The 20,389-nt window shown below is 40.6% G+C and overlaps 1 protein-coding gene and 1 long non-coding RNA gene across 2 annotated transcripts in view; one reads left to right on the top strand and one right to left on the bottom strand.

The window, feature by feature from the left end:
- Positions 1-20,389, top strand: part of sema4d (sema domain, immunoglobulin domain (Ig), transmembrane domain (TM) and short cytoplasmic domain, (semaphorin) 4D) — a 39,966-nt gene that overhangs the window by 8,780 nt on the left and 10,797 nt on the right. The window contains 1 exon segment of the mRNA XM_044173831.1: positions 842-959. Within this exon segment, the coding sequence (XP_044029766.1) occupies positions 922-959 (38 nt within the window). The 5' untranslated portion in view covers positions 842-921.
- Positions 5,037-20,368, bottom strand: LOC122865428. The gene is made up of 2 exons (XR_006375479.1): positions 12,864-20,368; positions 5,037-5,536 (listed from the first exon to the last, which is right to left on the bottom strand). It is a non-coding gene; the product is annotated as an uncharacterized LOC122865428 (long non-coding RNA).

The raw sequence follows: 20,389 nt of genomic DNA, 5'->3' as shown, positions 1-20,389 counted from the left end.
CCTAAATCCCACTCTGGCAGGTCACAATCTGTGTTATGCCAGTGTGTTAACACAAAACAGGGTATAATCTATGAATCTAATGTGCTGTTATTGTAATCTTTAAAGGCAGATAAGCTGAAAAGCTAATGCCAGGTTTTAGGGATTGCTCATCAGCCAGCAGGACACAGGATGAGCCTTCTCTCATCACCTCATTAAAATTTAAAAATCAGAATGCTGGCAGTGAACATCTGCTAATTTATGTGCATTCCCAAACATGCATCATTAGCAGAGGTTTGTTTATAGATTTCTTTAGATTATGGTTTTTGTTACACCCTCTTGATAATAGAAATTCCAAATTATCTTTTTTATGCAAATCTGATGCTATACAATAACACTGATCCAAAATTGTCATCATTGCTCCTTTTGTCACACAATGCATTCTTCATCTGTGATTTGGATTCACACTGTCTGCTTGCTAACCGGAGGATTTCTTGGTGCACTCTATTTATGCTAGCTAGCTAGCTGGCTGGTTGGCTGTCTTGGTAACTATGGTAACAGTATCCCCCAGAAAGTTGGAAGACCAGGCCTTGCTAGGCTAATTGTGAGCAAGTGAAGCATGTCTGCAAAGTTAGCTGTAGTCCCAGCCTGGAATGAGGGCCTGTTAGGTGGATTTTTGTTTTGTCCTCACTGATTTTCACAGACGTGCAGTACCCATCACAATAGAAGTGATTTAAAGAGATTAAATGCAAAATTTAAAGCCATTTCCAAATTTAAAGCCATTTCCCATGAGGTATTAATATTATCTTGTCTACCTACTGTAGGTGTGACTGAAGTAATGTTGCTTTTTTCCCCTCTCATGTAGACTGTGGTGTTGTGACATTTGCCCTGGGCCTCTCCCTCAACCATTTCCAACTGTGTGAAGAAAAGTGAAAAGAAGTTTTAATGAATCAGTATTCACTAGCCGACGCCATGACAGACAAGTAAGTGGTTTCTCTTTTTCAAAAATGTTTGTGTATTTGTGTAAAGAGCCCACTGTACTCTGGCCTTTTGTTTAGTGTGAAGTAAGAAGATGATGTTGTCTCTTGTGATTACACTTCTCTCGCTCTGCACAAGATTGTCTCCTGGAAGTGTTTGTGTGAGTGTGTTTCAGTACAGAAGTGGAGGGGAGTTGGGGGTTCTGATAGCACAGAGAGAGTGTGTTGTGTTGGGGGGTTGGTATAAAGACAGTCTGTTTTGCCCCTGAAGACGTATGACATTTGCATCAGGGCTGATTTGCATTCTCGTTCACTGTGCTGGTATGTTGCTGCAGCTGTTAGTTGGTCTTTTATTTCCTTGACAAAACAGTCATTTAAAGGGTTTTGAGCCTTTGCCGTACTACCTCTTCCATCGCTCCTTCCCTGTATTATGCCCCTTTTTTCTTCTTTGCAGTTCCTTCTTCATCTTTTCCCTTCCCCCTTTTCATTTTGGACCCGTTCTCTATGCTCCTTATCTCTTCTCTTTTTGTCTCTTTTGTCAACTTTGCCATTGTCTCTCAGTCCTGTTTGTTGGATTTTTATCTATAGAGGATGGAGAATTTGGGTGCAGTAAGCAAAATAATCTGCTGTCAGCGTTCATAATAAGCGGAATAAGTGGTGCAGGCCAGTCAGCTGAAAGGGATAGGCGCAAACACGGTGAAGGCCAAACAAGGCCAGACCCATTATGTGCTTAAGTTACAGAAAATGAAAGGGGGGGAAAAAATCATTTAAAAATTCGGCCAGTAACAAAACTGAAGAAACAGGTTGTTGTTGTTCAGAATACTTTGAACTGTAGTGGTAATGGATGCTTGTGCAGGCCTCAGTGGAGAGGCAGAGGAGGTTTATATGTATACAGTAAAGTTTCCAAAGTAGTGTTGGTAGAGGAAATTATGTTGATGTGATTCAGTGTTTGGATGCACTTAGTCAACCTCCAGCATCTCTCCACTTAGCCTATTACTAATGCACCTGTTGACCCTTTTGAGAGCAAGAGCGAGAGAAGGGGGGAGGTCTGGTGAGTCACCCAGTCTTTCTATGAAACAGGCCTCAGGGTAGCTCCCCTGGCTAACACCAGCACACTATAATGTCAGTATAAAATATTGCGCATCTAGTTGGTTAGTAGAGCTGGATAATGTTATACTTGCCCAGAGGGGAATTTCTCTTGCAAATTAGAAGGTTGTACCACTTTAGCTGTTCCCTTAAGGATGCATTGCAATTTTTGCAGAGCCAGACATTTAGGCTTGGAAGTTTTTAAGTGTTTTGGATGCAACATAAAAGGGAAAACAAGAAAAGAGATGTTCTTGGAAACTTTATTTTGAAAACAAGATGCAGCAGTATTTTTTAATAAGGCTCTGCTGGACCAAATCAAAGCGAAGTGAAGGCTGGGAGTTTCTAAGTAAGTGATGATGTTGTTGACAAGCTGTCCCATTGGATGAAAAGTATCCGAGCAACCAGAAAGGGGGGAGGGTGGCAGGTTATTGTGTGCTAGATGCTAGTCCATGTTGTAGGATGATTGTTCGTCTGGGAAGAATGATAAATGTTACGCCAAAAGGAAGTGAGGGGAAAAGTTGGAGGACGTGCCCCCCGACAGTGACTGCGAACAAAGCCTCCCTCAACATGGGACTACTTAAGATTCATACAAAGGCAGAAGAAGACGGCCACTTATTTTCTTTCTAACACACACACACACACACACACAAATGCCCCCCCCCTTTTTTTTCTCTAGCTTGCTCATGAGCAAACATTTACACATAGCGGGATATCAGTGGACATTCCTTTAGATATGTGCATTCCAATTGGTATTCCCAGATACACGCTAGCCTGCAGACATTCTGACATTTTCCAACAATTTGTGCATGACTTTCAAGTGCACAATCTTCACTTGTTTAGTAATAGAGCTTTGCATCTGTGTTTCCTATGCAGACGATGCTATTGATTCAGGAGCTGATTATCCATCTGCAAATGTGCTCTTGCATCCTCAAAAATGAACATGTTTCAATTGCAGGATTTTAAGTTCAGCCTCCTATTGTACCAGGATGCTCTGGGATGAGGAAAGTTTCTAAAGCCAGATTTGCTCCGTAGTGCTTGTAGACGGGGATTCTTTCTGTTGAAATTCAATCTTGCCTAATCCCCTTCAACACACTGCTTTGTGTGTGCATGTTTGTGTGTAAAAGTACAGAGTCCATGCACCCTCCAACCAGGATTTGAATAAACAGGAATTTCATCTAGTTATTCTGGGTTTTTTTTTTTCTTCTTCCAAAATGATTAGCACCAGGGTTCACTGTATTGCATCATATAGGAAAGTAGGACAGAAAGACAATGCCCCAAATGCACAGAGAGAATGTAGTGGTATGAAAATATGTCACTTGACAAATAAAACATTATTTTGACATTTCTAAGTGAATCTCTCAGCTGTAAATTGTACCTCCAACTGGTTGCATCTGTTCTTTGGGGGGGAAAAACACAAAAGCTAAAGCAAGATGGAAAAATGTATTCTTCCTTAAGCTCTCAAACCATACGTTCATGTTTCTTTATGCAACAGAATCCTCCTCCTACTCATTTCTCCTCGTTCTACTCTTTGTCCTCTCTTAAACGAATTTACACGCTCGAAAACCCTGTTTTCTCTCTCTTCCTCTGTCCCTCATTTTCCTTCCCTCCCCCACCTGTGGTGGTGCACGCTGACAGGCCTGTCAGAGATGTTGGATGTTTGTACATGGACAGTAAGGGCGGCTGCACAGATGTGTGTGTGTGTGTGTGTGTGTGTGTCACGTCAGTCTCAGGGGAGCAGGGATCCAAAACCACCATCAGAAGCTGGTTAAGGGCTTTCTAACTGTCACTTACACAAAACTGCAACACAGTTTGAAACCTACCAGTTAGAAACCTGCTAAACTACCAAATGTTTGGTCAGATGTTGCACCATGGAGTGGAGTATATGTTTAACAGACAGCTCTTTTGTGTGCAATCCAATCTGCAGTCTGACTGTATGTTTGTAGATTAATTATTGCATTTTTTATTAATTTTCTTTACTTTCCACCAAGCACCTGAATGCACCTGTTTTTATAATGATCTTTGCTCTTAACTGCATCACCATGCGACAATAACTACATTGATTTTTGGGGATTTTCTAGAGATGGCAATGTCCACCACTTTTGGTTCAGACTAAAATATCTCTTTTCCTCTTGTACCACTATGTGGTTGACATTGGTGGTCTTGAGTGAAATATGTGGACAACTATTGGATGGATTGCCATGAAGTTTGGTACAGTTAATGATGTGATGCCCAGAGGATGAATCCTAATGACTTTGGTGATCCTCTGACTTTTCATCTAGTGCTATCATCAGGTCAGAATTTAAATTTCTCCACTACTTTGTTTCATGACCAAATATCTGCAAAACTAATGACATTATCAGCCTCCGCTGTACTTTGTGTTTAGTTCTAATTAGCAAATGTTAGCATGCAAATGTTAGCATGCTAAACTAAGATGATGAACATGGAGCTAAATATCATGGAGCTAAATATCAGCATGTTAGCATTGTTACTGTGAAAATGTTAGCATGCTGGTGACAGCAATTTAGCTCAAAGCACTGCGGGGTCTGAGTACAGCTTCACAGAGCCACTAGCATGGCTGTAGACTCTTGTTTAATGGTACTTAAATGAATAGATGGTCTGCTACAGAACTTGGCCGAAAATGGGGTCGAAGTAACTTGCTCTAACATAAAGGCTTATGTTATGCCTGAGCTGTAGACTTTGAGACATATTGCCTATTTCTGAGGTAACACTAAACTTTTAAGAAAATAAAAAGCCAAAAGACAATTAATCTGGAGACTTCCTGATAATAAAGATTTGGTACCTGAAATAAATTCACCAGTGCTGTAAGACATAGGGTATTGGTAAGAAAAATAGAGTTGTGGTGGTCATAAGATACTGACGAAAGCTTGAGCTGGGACCTTCAGCTCAGGGGAAAATCAGTCACAGTGGAGTGAGTTCAATAGCCCATCCTGTCAGTATGTTTACCATAGGCTGGGTTTCTGAAGTAGGGCCTATTAATAAATTTGTTCTGGCTTGAAGAGTCTTCAAAAGGCCAGCTTTGCCTGGTCCTCATTCAAGTCCACTCATCAATTTAAAAAAAAAAAAAAAAAAAAACCCCAGACCCATGACATCTCCACTTCCTCTCTGTCCCCTCCCCAGACCGCGGTGTCACCAAGGGCGTGGTTTGGGGCATGACCGGGCTTGCACCCAGGCTCGACACCCACTCAGGACATCCTGAATTGAGACATGTGAAGGCTTGGTGTCATTGGGATTCGTGGGTGCATAGTTAAAAACTCTGTATCAGCTGTCACAGGGTTTTGTGGGAGCCGAGGGAAGCCAAGTCAAAGTGCTTCCTAAGGATGTCGATGGCGATGCACCCTTTGGCCTACGGCTCATCAATCTTACGCAGCTGTCATCTTCCCCCAGTGGTCCATTGATGCTGTCAGTGGACGGCGAGAGGCAGGGACTCGTTGTGTCGTGTATTTGTTCTTGTGTTTTGTTTTGTTTTCTTTGTGTGTCTGGAGGAAGACGGAAAAACACAGGGTGATACATTGTGCATATTGAAGGACTGTACTGTCTTAAAGTGGCTACACACTGCAATTGTCAAGCATGGCTCTTGACCTTGATCTACATGAATAATCATCCTCTGTGGCTTTGGGAAACTGATAGTAACCATGAAACTGATCTGAAGTAATATGCTATTACTTAGTCAGCTAAAATCTATACTTGATGACAGAAATGCAATAGGAAATCTTAATATGGATAAATATTCCCCACCGCAACCAACTCATTACAAGATACTGTGGTCACAGTTTAATAAATGTGAAATCCCAGGAAAGACAGTAACATACAGTTAGTGTTCATGCACATCCAAAGCTTTTGTCTTAATATGATCCGTTGTAAGTGAACTTCCCATGTTGGTAGTCTGGTGTGTATCATCTCTGTTTAACATAATCTGATTATTCTTTTATACAGTAGAGCAGGGGGCCTGCATTACATTAGCTTTCCCGACCAAGCAAATGCTAATGAATCTGCATATTTGGGTTGATTTGGGTGACCTGGATTCAGTTGTCTGGAAGATTTGTATCCTTGTATCCATTCTGACAGCTTTAGTCTGTTATCTTGGGATTTTACTGATTTTTGTTCTATTTATTAAGACAAATTCAATATTTTTTTTTAGGATGTAGAGATAATTAGGTATTATTGATTCTCTGTTAAAAAGTACTAGTAGAAATTGTCCATGAGTCACAAACTGAACTATAGTCAAGGCAAAGTCAATATGTAAGTCCATGTTTTCCACTCAGAGTTGTATTGTAGTGGACTGTGGGAATAAAGCTCGTGTACTTGTGCAGGGAGAATGTATTCAGCCTTGTTGTAAAGGTTTTCATTTTGCTCAAGGAAGCAGTCTAAGGGAACAGACTGGAAAGTGTTGTGAATAGAGGCCCAACCATCTGTCACAACAGTAATAAGAAGATTTCTACTTTGCCTTATGAAATCTTGTTTTCATGCACTGAAAAGAAAAGCAAAAGAATTTTTCCAGATTACTGTTCTGTTACTGCTGATGCAGATTACTCACTAAAGTCTTTGTTCTTGTTGTGATTCATTAGTGATGCACGACTCCAGTGCTGACACTTACAAAATTTTCAAGACCCTGATAACCTATTTTCTCAATCAGCTTCTTTTTGTGAGCGATTATGGTCCTACACAAAAACAAGAAATTCAAAGTTAAAACAGTTTTGGTTGTTTTCAGTTGAGAGATTTTCTGTCTGTGTTCCTCTCAGTGGTTTGAAGTGTGGGCTGTTTGGGGGGGAAAAAGGGGAGGTCACTTACTTCTAAGCGCCAATTAGGATTTAGCCATGTTTGAATCAAAATCTGATGACAGTTGTTGGCTTGTTTGCTTATGTTGCCTGCACTGTCAATCAAAGGTAGTCAAACCACACCCACGCAGTCTTGATTTTAGCTGAGTTTTTGAGTGTTAAACTCTTAATAAATAATTAACTAAGGATGTTTTTAGCCATGCTAGTTGTATGGCTCTGGCTCTAGTGATGGCAATGTCAGACAGTCAGTCAGTTCCTCTAGCGCTACCAACAGTTTTCACTTATCCAGTGAAATATCTCAACATCTACTACATGGATTGGCACAACATTTGGTACAGACATTCATGGTTCCCAGACAGTGAATACTAATGTGATTTCCTGACTTTTCCTCTAGTGACACCAAAGTTACCAATTACCAAAACCACATATGTTAACACATTCATGCCCCTCAGGATGATTTGCCATCATCAGGTCAAGATTTTTGGAGCTGCAACGAAAGTACCGATTAGTCGATCAACAGAAAATGAATCGGAAACTATTTTGTTAATCAGTTAATCATTTAGTCATATTTAATAAAAATGCCAAACATTTGTTTGTTCTTGTTTTTCTTGCAAATGTGAGGATTTAAGGCTTTTCTTTGTCATACATGATAGGAAACTGATTATCTTTTTGGCTGTTGTTCTGACATTTTGTACACAAAATGATTAATTGATGATTCAAGAAAATAATCTGCAGATTAATCAATAAATTGAAAATAATTGTTAGACGCAGGCCTAAGAGAAATACTACAAAATACTACTGCATTTTATCCAGTGCATAATGCAACTTTTTTTTCTGCACTCTACTATCAAATTCATCATCTTGTGTAACCTGTTGTCAGAATAAAAGTTGTGCAGATTTAAGGCTTGGCTGTGGCTGACCTCTCATGGGATTAGCCCACATAGAGCAGATTTAATTCAACAGTGTTGAAGGGTGAGTGCTTTCCTTTTTTATTTGCATCTGGTTGATCCACACACATGGCTGCCCCACAGCCTAACATTTATGCTCACATATCTCAGGAAAATGGTGTGAGGCCACAGCGAACAGCCAGACCTCTGTACTAGACAAAGAAGTGGAAGAGGAAATGAATATAGCAGTCACAGACCTCAGGTTCCTCTGATGGTATTCACACAAGATACGGTTTATCTTTTGGCTGCTGACCATTTATTTGTCCTTGGTTATAAAAAGTTAGCACAGTCTCCTGACAGACATCATATGATATCACTGGCTTAGTGGTCAGTGGACATTTAAGTCACTAGGCCTATATAATTTTTGTTCTGATATTGCTGTATGTTTTTGTAAATGTTTTTGTAATGGCAGTTATATTGTGCAACATGTGTTTTCATCATCATCATCATATCTGTCTAACCATGGTCTAGACAACTAACCACTCGCACAACGTGCGTGCGTGCGTGTACACACACACACACACACACACACACACACAACATAACTGTTTTGTCTGATCTTTCTGTCTTCTCCCCCCCCCTCCCTAGCTTGAGGATTTTATAATTCTCTCCGGAGGAAGAGCATCGCATCTTGTAAGGAGCCACAGGTCAGAAAATTTACTCCTCTCCCTCCCTCCCCCTTTTTGCTGTGCAGACCGACACTGAGCTGCTCATGGGCCCGCATGCTTCAACACGAATGCTGCATGCTTCTCCAACCCCCCTCCTGTAACCACCTCAGGGCTTTACTCCTTTTTTTAGTCCCCCTGCATGTCCACACCTGGGCAATCCTACTTGGATTTGATTCCGCTTGGCTTGGATGCTTGTGGTGCAAATTTTGAGTCCTTTGCAATGATACTTTCCTTTTTACCCAATCATATTGTCATTTACCTTCACTGTGTGATTTGGTTTTCCTTTCCTCATTAAGTTGTGATTCTCTCGCTTTTATATCTGCTCGGACTCAAGCTGACGGTCTATGTTGTCTTCTTTATATTTAATAATGTTTATAGTGACATACATGGCTGCTTGCTTCCTGTGGCCTTTTGGACAACCAGCTTTGCTCTCTACCTCTGCAATTGACTGTTCACTGAACCCCTCCCCCAAACAGTGATTGTCCAATCATAACGTGTAAAAAACGGCATGGCAGTCCTGTCAATATTTGAATTTCTCCAAATGCTGAAGTAGTGTGAATGGGGCTTTAAACTCAAGAGTTTGGGGGATGGTTTCTTTTTATCGCCTTGTCAAAACCAAAAACACTGGAGCAGAAGTGTAAGTAATGGATTAAACGGTTTGTCTACAATGTTAGCATCTCCAGCTAACCAGCATAATACCAACAGTGGTAACCTAACATTACTTCCAACGCCAAGGAGTGAATCTTTAGCTTATTACCTTATTATTGAAGTTATAGATGTTACAAAAAGCCCTGTTCAGGAGTGACACATTCACCTGTGGGAACGAAGATGACTCTAATATCAAAACTAGCTCTACACTGCAATACATGAACATGTAGCTTTAACCTCAGACTTTTGTATGATATCCTGTATAGTGAAGGATCAACTGATGCCAACACCTGTTTCCCAGGGATCAGTATTGCTTTTAGGATGGATTTATATTTTAATGTCATTTTTATAAGTTGTTTTGCTTATTCAGTTGCTTGAATTTTAAGTGATCTAATTTTCTTAAATGCCTTCAATTATTTTCATTAGCATGAGGATGGAAGTGTGCCCTCAATTTGCCCAACATGTCACGTGGAAACTGTGTGAGAAGTGTTTAAAGTTTTGGGCTTGGCTTTGTGTTGCTTACGCCTGTCTGTGCTGTGAAGGAAACGGTGAAATTAGTGTTTTATCTCCTGGTATGCCAAGTTCAGGAGGACACGCTGTTAGTGTTGCGGCAGCCTGTGGGTGATGGGGTGAGTTTTCACACAGCACTCCAAAGGAGGTTTTTGTCCCTGCCGGCCAAAATTACCACCATGAAATCAGTGCCTGCTGAAGACTGTGCTGAGAGAAAAGCAGAAGAGAAAGGAGTCCTTCTTAAAGGCAGAAAGGAGAAAATATAGCAGGGTTTCTTTGTGATGTTTACAGCTCCTTCAAATGTCCCCTGACTGGTGAGAAAGCCTAGTAACTGTAATTTGAACGACTGTTTTCTTTGTTTCTTCATTTTTCACATCATATTCTTTCACCAGTGCACCAAACAATCAGTAAAATGTGTGCAATGTAACTAAGGGCAGTCATATTTAGATATTTCTATTCCACGTCAGTTGATTCAAAACCCAGAACTAGAGATTCCTCTCTGGGAGCTGAAGTCACCTGCTCTTGGCTATTGCTGTTTAAAAAAGCTACCACCAATGCGACTACCATTTACCAACTTGGGACCGCAAGGCCTTCAGCTGGGGACCACAAGACCTTCAGCTGGGCTTTCGCAGCTTCCCAAAATAGTCCCACATTATACGCCTCAAGGCCTGGCTGGCATCACAGTAGCCTTAAGGAAACTACATCAAGTGAAAGGTTTATGACTTTACTGTGAGTGGTGGCTTTCATGTGAGCCCAGACTGTGATGTATTCATCCAATGATAAGTGACAAAACAAAAGTTTTTTTTTTTGTTTTTTTTTTAAACTCGATTCTGAATGCCACTGTTGAAGAGCAGTATTACCTATGCACTCTCTCACAGCAGCTCATCTTAGTTTAGGAATAGGAATAATATAATATTTGTTTTAATTCATTTACTACTATGTGTGCATTATTGGTAATATTGGCATTTTGTATCTAAGACGCTTATTATACTGACTAAGGGATAAGGCTGTTTATACAGCAGTTATGCCTTAATTGGCTTCCGGAAACTGCTGTCTGAGAACTGTGTACTTATTAGGATGACAACATAAAAGGGCAGATGTGTAAGTGCACAAGTACGGTAGCTTTTTTTCTAGGTGATCTTCAAACCTTAAGTTCCTGTATTGTTATTTTTGCTGTTGCAGATACCAATAGCAAAACTCCTCCACTTATTTTCTCCTTTTTAATTAAAAGAGAGTGCATAGTGATTATGTTTTCATGTTAGACTACAGAGGCACATTCGGTACTTGGACGGGGAACACCACACAGCAATCCTTGTTCCTCTAGTTAGCTTACTTTACTTGCCTGTGTTTATAGGGAAGTTTTTCAGATCTTCCAGAGCCATGTGACTCAGGGAAAGGGCGTGTTGTTTTTAAAAAAGCTTGCCATCGGCAGACTAAATATACCCTTTACTGGACCTGACCCCTCATTTGCCTTTGCTGTGGCCACTTTAGGTCGACATGCTAGCTCAGCAGGGGCCCTACAACTAGTAATTATATAGGAGGGTTTCCATTTAACATCCCCTGTATAGTGTTGCCTTCACACAAGCTCTTTTCCTCAATTTAGACCTTTGGGTTGTCATTGATGGTTTACCTACATTTTAATTCTACCTACTTCATTTCCTGTACCAGTTTCCAGCCTGTTACGCATCAGAAATGAGCATCATGTGGTCCTTGAATTAATGTTGTGAATGTAGCAGATCGTGCTGTTAATCCTCGATCTGGCTCTTTTTAAAAAGTTGAACTTTTCCTCCCATCTGTCATCCATTGAGCTCACCATGGATAATGTACGATGACTGCTGCATCATCTGTTGCAGTTTTTAGATGATTTTCTCCATATGACCAATAGTCAGCTGTTCAGTGGAGGCCATGCAGCTGTTCACTGGCTTTCAGATGACTTTATGTTAACATGATGTGGCTTCAACACGGTGGCTTTGCACTTCACAACTGAAGGCTGATGTCTATCTTAAGTGAATTCCAGATGGTTTGGTCATGGACCAGAACTGCAGGTTGTGTGTTGGTTTATCCAGGCAGTTTGAGATATTGAGCAAATAGGACTGTTCTTAAAAGTAAGAGGAACTGTTGTTGTACTCTTGTTTACAGGTCTTGGAGAGTAATAGTACTGCATATGTGGGGAACAAAATGTATAAAGCCTTTTGTGGCTCCACAGGGAGCTGCAGGAAGTCTGAAATTGCCTCAAGTGATGTCACTTGAGTCAACGTCGGTTGGGGTTGAAGACTACAAATTTGAAAATAAATAAAAAAACAACTGTGATTGTAGAGAAATTAGCCTACAGTGCCAGACCTCTGAGACTGCTCCTCATCTCTTCTTGAGGCTAGCAACTCAAGGCTACAGTAGCTACTACTAGCATAACACATCCGAATTTCCAACGTCGGCACTCAATTTGCATTGTGAATAATGTAAGCGCCAAGTTTTGACAAGGAAGACGACTGTGGGGAATAAAAAAGCAGATATCTCTGGTTCTGCTCCATAGATTTTGAGATTTTTGTCCATTGTGAGTCCTCCAATGTTATAGGAGTGCAGTGCTAAATCAGGGAAGTTGTTGCCCATGAGTGGCACAAACACTGGAGACAATTTGTAGTCTTGATCATCAGATGGAAGTGTAATAGTCAGCTAGAGTTGTAATAGCAGTAGCTTAACGCATACTGAGAGTATGTAAAGCCTTGGTTGTCTATGCTCGAAATGTCAAACAGTTCAGCCTGTGGGGAAATGCAACCCAAAACTCTAAGATGGGCTCTTGGTCCCTGTCTGATCTTATAAGAGGGATTTGATGCCTACAGTTGGCATTATCGTGTACACATGTGAGCGTGCTCGAGTCTCTGCCACATCTATAGCCAAACTCCATTAATCTGCAATTGACATTAGAGCAGACATGTGTCCCCATCAGTGTGTTATCCTCTCTGGTCTCAGTATTTTGTTTCAAGTGTAGGCTCTCTCTCTCACTCACTTTCGCATACAAACCTGGCTCCAAATAACCCACAACACCTTGAAGAATAGCCCTAGTGCTGTTTGAGAACAAAGCACCAGCAGTACTTGGAGTCCTACGGACAGTGAAGGGCAAATAGAAACAAAATGCCCATCACAAGTTCCCTAAACCCATGGGAAAGTTTTAAAATGGCTTGTTTTATCCAACAATGAACAGTGCAACGATATTCAGTTTACTATCATAGAAGACTAAGACAAACAGAAAATACTCACATTTGAGAAGCTGGAACCGGTGAACTTTCATCATTATCATTATCCACTGACAGTCACGTGATCATACTACCAGTTATAATGTCAAACTATATATTTTTATTAGCAAACCTTCAGCAAAGCACCCTGATTAGCATAAACTGTCAGTGCTGTGTTATCACCATTCTCACAGCTGGGTGGGTGCTGTACATGGTTCTGTTGATTAAGTCAGCAGTCAACTAAGAAAATGTGGTATATGCAACTCAGTTGCAAGTTTATTTGGTGCACTTAGCTAAAACTAATGCAGTCTAATCCTATCTGTCTTACCTTCATGAATGTTATAGTTTTCAGTTTTTGTTGAAACTATTTGAGAGGTGTTGATTCACCTCCACTAATGCATTCTAATAAAACAGTCCTGTTATTGACCTGTATTGTTATATAGAGAGGTGTTTGTGTTATTTAGCCTTCCCTCACCGTTAAAAGAAACTGTAAAAGAACTGGCTGAATGGGGTGAAGGTGATGACATGAAGGTCGGATTTATTGCAGAACTGTTGTATTAGACTGCATTCTTTTTTTAGCTAGGTGTACCTAATAATAAACTGGCAATTGATTGTAGTTTTGTCATTGCTCGTCTCAGCAAGGCGTGCTGACACAAATTGTGATATAGGATATAGATGAATGAATCGTACGAACAACACTGTATAATGTAACAGAAGGACAGAGGAAAGATAGTATACATGACATGCGATGGTTACAGGTTGGTCTAATGTCTAAGGCTACATCCACACTACTACGTTTCCGTCCAGACGAGCGTTTCAGCCGTTTCAGAAATAATCTCATCCATACTAACACGTCTGAAAACGCATTTGTAGTAAATACTGTGAACGAAGAACAGCAATGGCGAAAAGTAAGACCAGAGATTTCTTTGCTTGGACCGACGACGAGGCATAGACAACGGCTGTAATTCGTTATCCACGTTGAATGAGCAACTGGTCGTCGAGGCTGATGTTTGTTTGTTTGTTTGTTTGTTTTCTTCCGGAAAAGGGACACATGATGGGGATGTGCCGAATCATGGAAGGACACGTAGTGACTGACTTATTTCCATAAGCCTCCGTTTTTGCCCGTCCAGACTAAATTGCAATCCCGGAGTTCTCAAACAAAAATGGGGTCAACTACGTTTCCAACCTTATCCTTTTTCGGGGCTCGAAAACGCCGCAGTAGTGTGGATGCTATGTGTAAATGTAGCAAAACTCATGCATTTTAAAACAAAAATGTAGTAGTGTGGATGAAGCCTAAGAAACAGCTGTAGTCACACAAAAGAACAATTCCTCCTCCTTAGTGATTAATTGACAATAGGATATAGATATATTACAGTGAAGTATGTGTGAAGCAGCAGAAGTTATTTTCACTAAGAGGAAGGTGAACAACTTAGAGCAAAGTTAGTGTGCAGCTCAGCATGGAAATGTCATACTTAACTGCTAAAAGAGACATTCTTTCCACAAAACCAACTACTTTTTTTTACATTTCCCATTACACAGTTTATGTGCGGTTAGACCCATTGGTATTATAGCAACAGACACAAAAAAAAGAGAGTAGCAGCCTCTTGGCATGCTGCAGCAAAAGGAAGAAGAGCATCTCTGTGCATTGATGCTGATTATGAGTGAGTACATGGAAAAGAGAGCCAGAAGAGGGAAAAGAAGTGAGGGGTTGGAGTTGTTGGCAGGCACTGAATGTCCAACTCCCTCGCATCACCCTCCATCACACCCTGTCTCCTCACCATATTCTCTGCTCACAGGATGTGGAGCTTCTTTTTTGCACTCTGCCGCATTGGAAATTAAGTGGCAAGTGGTGAAGCCACTGTGGTCTTACGTGTCATCCAGCCATTTCCTCAGAGAATTAGATTCTCTTTGAGTCAGGTACGGTTGATTTAGTTAATACAGCTTCAGTCCGCTTTAAGTATAACTATTTGCTTATTAGCTCTTTAACAGATGGCAATCACCACAAACAAAATCAAATGACTGTTAGGCCACGTTCCGCCCTCCATTCACTTGAATGAAGCCAGTCCGTCGAAAGTAGCGGAGGTGCCAACGCAAGGGGCTCCAGCAAAACAACACAGGGTCATCCGGCAAAAAAGTTGAACCAGGTTTAACTTTTGCTGCAATGCAACCCATCTGGCATCTATTTTCATTCGGAATCCCCACTTAAGCCGCATACAAGGGGTTGGTTTTCTCCCACTGATAGTACCACTGCCAACACTAAATGTATGAATTGTATATGATTAGACCGTATTGTGCTTCAGTTATATTCGGTGGGAAGGTACGCCTTGTTTCATTACTGAATGAGACTGTTCTGTGCAGTCACTGTATTTACATTGTTTTACTAACTGTTATAGAGATCCTGGGTTGCAGTGGAAATGGCTAGATATGTTACTGAAAAGTAGAAGATTACTGAGCCTTTTTTCAACTTCCATTATGTTGTCTTTGCTCTCAGTAATCTCCACCAGCATCAGCAACTTTTAGGAGAAAACACAAGCAGCCAATCACAGTTCTTGCAGTCACCACGTGGTATATCCGTAGCCACTGTAGTACCGACGTATAGTTATATTTTTGAGAAAGTGCACATCTATGTACTATGGCGTAGCCTACAGTGTAACTATGGGTAATCTGATTAAACAGGTCTGGTATCTGCAATTACATGATAATTCACATTAAATACAATTTCTTTGTCAATGTCATTTATAAAATTCTGTGATTCCTCCATCAGTTACTTGATTTAAATTGATCATGAGATATGTTTGGATCTGGTTGACTCTGCTCAGGAGATGACACTGATTAGGTGTTCAGGTGATATGTTTACTTCAATGTTTGGGAAAGAAAAAAAACACTAGATTTTCTACAAGGTGGGAACAGTAAAGGCAAATGGCTCAATCAGTCACAACCAGGTGGGAATGTGTAAAGAACTCATCAAACAAACAGAGGAGAGCAATCAACGCTGCTGTAAGAGTCAAGTGCACATTCAGGGCAGACCCTGCCACCTCTAACCAGTTTCTTGACCAGTTTCTTACAGCACATACTTTCCAGAAAATCCAGTTGTATATTTTCCACCAGGGCCTCCTCATTTACAGTAATGAACATGAAGGGGGTGGGTTATACAACTCAGATTGTCAGATTGTCATCCTTCTTTATATTTCCAACACCTGCTTGGAATCAAAAGATACGTCTTGTACACCTGTTGACCTTAAACAGATTGTTTGCTGTGAAGACACCACTCTATCTCTTTATAATTTTGTAATTTACAAGGACACTGCTCAGCCTTGAGTAAGAAGTGCAAACAAACCTTCTTCCTTTCCATTATAACTGGCTTTTTACAGAAATTACTAATTAGGTAAGAGTGTAGTTGTAATAGGCTGCCTTAGTAATTCAGCAGTCATTGTGGTCATGCTTATTTAGCTAACTGTGTGTGCCGAAGGGAAAAACAATAATCAAAAAGTATGTCGCTGTGAACCCCCCACCCAGTGTTTAAATCTGGTTATACAGTGATTTTTATGATCAATCAAAATGAAATGGTTGGCACACCCCTAATAATTTGTGTTGCATAAAGACATAAACGCACTTCTCAGATAAAGGTTAATATATTTTTCTCTTTCATACTCACTAACACATTTGAAGTGCTTGTGCACCGATAGGCAGAGCTCCAGTTTCCCCCTCTCTGTCCCCTGTCCTCAGTGGGCAGCCTGCCAGCGTCTGTGCCCAGTGAACAGCAGAGTGCTGGGAACCCCAAGGCCCCAAGCAGGTGTCAACCTCCCTGCCCAGCCAAAGGAGCTGAGAGGGGAGCACAAAGGGCTCAAAGAGACCTGCCAGCATGGCAACCGTCTTAAATATCCCAGGCCAGTATGGCCACTCCTCTAAATCTCTCAGCAGCATAGGGTAGCTGCCAGTATGCTCTTTCTGCTACTGTAACACTGACTCAAAGAAGGTTAGAAGTTTTGTTTTTTTTGTTGTTTTTTTAAGCTTTGCCCTAAATGGGGTTCAGAGTGGTAAGATTGATAGAGGGCGTCAGGAGTGCACAGATAGAGAGATGAGTCTAGTTTATTTATGCTGTGTGCCACTAGAGGATGTTTCAAAGGACAGAAACAGAGACATTTTGTCTGTCTGGAGTTTTCTTCATGGATTCAGTATTGTTATCTCAACCATTCACACTGTGCCTACGTCACTCTATTTCTTTTTGTCTCTCTGTTTAAAAATAATCATCAGACAGTTTATGGAGCATCTTTACGGGATGCCTCCAGATCTCATGGGCTTGTGTGATCTTTGAAAACACTGGCTTGGCTCGGGGCTAAGCTGTCCTGGCATTTAGATTGGCAAGACTGTAAAAGAACTAGATGAGAGGGAGAAGTGATGCCTTTCTCTCTCCTTCGTTCTCTGTCCTCTCTCCATTTTTTTTCTCTCTCTCTGTGTCTCTGTCTCTCTCACTCTCTGTCTCTGTGTGTGTGTTCACTGTTGAATACTCTGCAGTGATGATGTGATGGGGGTGGAGTGGAGTGGAGGCTACCCTCATCTTCAGCAAACAATAGGTCCTTGTGTATTTGACCCCCTCTTTAGCAGAGCGGAGTCCATGGCTAGGGCTGAAGCCTAAATGGAATTCCATCTTTGCCAGATTTAGTCGGTGGAAACCCTCACAAGAAACCAAACAATCCCAGTATCAGGAGGGTCATATCTCTGGGGCCATTTGTTCTTATTTAAAACCACATCAATAACCAATTATCATTTTCTCCCTTTTTCTCTAGCTGTGGTGGTCCTCATTGATTGTTGATTATACATGCTGTGCCACATGATATAGGCCTGTCCCCCCCTTGGCTGGGTAACTGATTACTAACCTATATTTGAGTGGAATGAGCCACAATTGTGTTACTAGGTCATTTAAAAAGTGGTTGTCAATGATTTATTTTCCATTTGTTCTGTAATTTTGGTTATAAAATCTAAAATTGGGACAAATGACCTACTAAAGATGTAAAGATGTAAGATAGTATCTTGTATGTAATTTTTATTCATTAGGTGTTCCTACAGTCACTTGATTGCAATTTTTAGTGAACACAATTCTTTTCAGTAGCTTGAATGCTAACTAAACTCATATTATTGGAACATGGTGAGACTACTTGTTGGTTCCTGTGAGAGAGAAGTTTTTGTTATCTCAAGGCTCATCTTACAAGACATCCGATAACCTTTTATCCCCTTCTTTGCGTGATCGGCCCACCCATTTTGCAGAGGTGTGCTGCGGGTACTTCAGCTTCTTTTGAGCATGTTGTGGAAAACCAGAATAACCTGCTTTGCGTCAGATCACGTGACTTCTTAAAGAACTGCACGCAGGCACCTGACCAACCAGACCCACCTGCCTTCTGCTTATTACAACAACGTGGGCCTTCAGTGAACACACATGCAGGCGCCACAGAGCTCCATCAGCAGGCCAGTCATTTCCAATATTGTAAAAGCCAACTTCACCTGTTTTTAAACGAGAGAAAAACTAGGATACAAAGCTGGAGGTGTGCTGACACCGCCCACACTGCTCCTTTCACATGATTGATCAAGAGAAAGGAAGCACTTGAGCCTTACAATTGAAATATGTCAGTTGATCACTTTCTGAGTTAATACCATTTCAGTGTTAATAATATTTACAGAGTAAAAGAAGGTAATCAGTCTTTTGTCCATGTCAGAATGAATTTGGTTGACAATCATTATTCTGCATGTGTCCCCATTGCAGTAAATTTGGCAAACATTGCATGTATTACAAGCAGGATTAAGAACAGATTTAGAGATTAATTTTAATATTTTACTTAAGCTTTAAAGCATGAGTACCCCCCCCCAGCTTCTCTGCTGATCTAAAACAGGCGACTTGAAACATGTTTGTTCAACCAGAAGAACCATTTCAGTTTTAGTCCCAACACTTAAAGCACAGAAATATTATTAGTTATACTAAATGAAACGTCTGTATTTGAGACATTCCAAAATAAACCATGTTGTGACATTGTTTTCTGTGTTATAACTTCATGATTGATTGAGGCCACTGGTAACCAAGAGTACCATTTCAAGAGTACCATTTACCATTTATTAAATCACTTCTCAGCATTTGGGAATGATTTATTGATTTTACCAGTGTACAGAATCTGCCGTGGAGTGCCAAAGGAAAAAAACAAACAGGCATTAAATATGAAAGCTTAAGGTTTTATTGAATATGACAACATCAGCTTCCTGAGGTGGGTCAGGATAAGTTATACACATACACAAAGGACACAGAGCAGCTAATGGAGTCCTTATCAGGCACATCCTTGCACCAGGAGAGAGCTGTTAAAAGGCAGAAAGATCACAATGCTCCACAAATTGGCAAATGGAAACACCCGCATCTGATAAGAGCTGATCACTACCAGGAATTCTATCATCATAGTCATTGTCGTCATCATCATGCGAGGCAAATGGATACACCCATTATTGTGTCTCAACAATAGTGCAGTGCAGAATAACACATCGTCAATAAAAGGCTTTTTTTCCTTAAGCCTGAGGTGTTAATTTGTTGCATAACACATACCAACAATAAACTCAGGTGTCATATAGTGGTCATAATACACACCACATTACCTGCACTGTTAATAGAGTTTAAACACACGCATTCATGTGCATGCCACTGTGTCAGGCCAACTCTCTCTCTCTGTGTGTGGTTTTGGTGCTTATTACAAATGAGTGGGTGTTTTTCTGCCACTGTAAGTCATGTTAGTTCAGGACCTCATCACGTGCTGCCCCCCTCCCTCTCTTTCCTCCTCACTGCCCCCTCTCTGATTCCTCATTCAGATGGAACTCCACATCCATATGTTTTTCCTGCTTTATTTAGCCCCACATTTCTGACTGAAATGGTTCAAAGTTCCAAAAGCAACCAGTCATTTACAAGATTGCCTTTTAGATGTCCATTGGCATGAAAGTATGTATGTTGTTTCTGAACACTAGCGAGAGTTCACTTCCTTTTAGTTTTGCGATGTGTTAAACAATACGACTACTGATTCATGAACATAAAGGAGAAAGAACACGAGTAGCATTAGTTCCTGATTTATAGGTTTGCTGGTTCCAGCTTTTCTATGTAAAAGTAAACCACAAATGTTTAGCATTTTTGCTTGAAAAATTACTGAAACACTTGATTAATTTTCTTTACATTGACTAATTGATTTATCGACTAATCATTGCAGCTGTAGTGTCATACAATGATCAGAACTCTTTATATTTTACATGTTTTCACATGTGAAAACATGAATTTCATTTGTGCTTTTATTGTAAGAGAGGTGTTTCAGTTTGTTTTTTTTCAATTGTGCAGTTTCTGTCCAAAATATCTTCTTTCATTGATTTTATTCAAATGCATGTGACGTACTGTACTAACCTCCTAAGCAAAACAAAAGAGGATGAATCAGTCCTGCCAGCTTTCAGTATGAGGGAAGTAGATTTGATGCCGGTCCCCTTTTTAGCGTCTGTGCTGCAATGATAAGATCAACCTGTGAGGAACTCGTTTATTTC

The sequence above is a fragment of the Siniperca chuatsi genome, linkage group LG18 (genome assembly GCF_020085105.1).
Source record: "Siniperca chuatsi isolate FFG_IHB_CAS linkage group LG18, ASM2008510v1, whole genome shotgun sequence".
Lineage (NCBI taxonomy): Eukaryota > Metazoa > Chordata > Actinopteri > Centrarchiformes > Sinipercidae > Siniperca > Siniperca chuatsi.
This window is presented reverse-complemented; position numbering and strand designations above follow the sequence as displayed.